Source organism: Austrofundulus limnaeus, unplaced genomic scaffold (assembly GCF_001266775.1).
Source record: "Austrofundulus limnaeus strain Quisiro unplaced genomic scaffold, Austrofundulus_limnaeus-1.0 Scaffold36, whole genome shotgun sequence".
NCBI classification, from domain to species: Eukaryota; Metazoa; Chordata; class Actinopteri; order Cyprinodontiformes; family Rivulidae; genus Austrofundulus; species Austrofundulus limnaeus.
In genome coordinates this window covers 2934863-2935640 of record NW_013952438.1, presented here as the reverse complement: position 1 = coordinate 2935640, position 778 = coordinate 2934863, and the positions used below count along the sequence as shown (strand labels likewise).

The 778-nt window shown below is 42.4% G+C and overlaps 1 protein-coding gene across 1 annotated transcript; it reads left to right on the top strand.

Annotated features, from left to right (window-relative positions):
* On the top strand, positions 1-610 carry LOC106516213 (uncharacterized; the record flags this gene model as incomplete). Its single annotated transcript, XM_014006448.1, is given in 3 exon segments — positions 1-115; positions 251-314; positions 449-610. Coding segments are annotated over 3 exon segments (341 nt in total), but the record flags the coding sequence as incomplete, so codon positions are not given.
* Positions 611-778: the final 168 nt, after the last annotated feature.

Sequence of the window (778 nt, the reverse complement as noted above, 5' to 3'; positions counted from 1 at the left end):
CTAAATGGTTTATTGGCCATTTTAAGGAAGCAAGGTCACATATTGCCTATGGATTGCCGTACACTCCTCGCTCCAGCACCACAGAAGCTCCCTTCTATTCACAAGAACAATGCTGGTGCGTGCTTATGGGGTTACTTTTTGTGACTATTTACATCTTTATGAGTGAATCTCCACTCATCCAGTCCAGTTTGGTAATTATTTACACACACTGAATTACATGGTTTTATATCTTTTTTTTATTATTATTTAGACTTGTCTGGTTTTGTGGGGCGACAAAGTGCAAGTGAAGAAATTCAAGATGGCTATCGCTCCAGGTAAAGTAGCAGCAAAAAGCACCACATCTGCAGCAGTTGGCTTATTCTGGTTGTTTCCCAGCACTATTGTTTTTGTGTTTTGATGTGGTCTTGTGAGATGTTGAAGTAATTAACATAAACTGAAATGGTACTAGGTCTGGCAGTGGATCCAGCACCATGTCCAGACGTGTTGATGACTCCTCCAGGTCTGGGTCCAGATGCCAGGTTCGTGCTTCCAGGTCCAGGTTCAGGCGCCAGGATCTCACCTTCAGGTCCAGATCAGGGTCCAGGCACCGGATTCATGCCTCCAGGTCTAGGTGAGGGCACAAGCGCCAGGTTCATGCCTCAACACAGTAAAAAATAAAGTGTAATTTTAACACCTACAGAGTTTAATTTAACTCTTTCATGTAATATATGGTCCCACTCAAAATTAGTGTAAAATGTACTCTAGAGCCAGTGTCAACTTTTCAGAGTTAATTTTACTC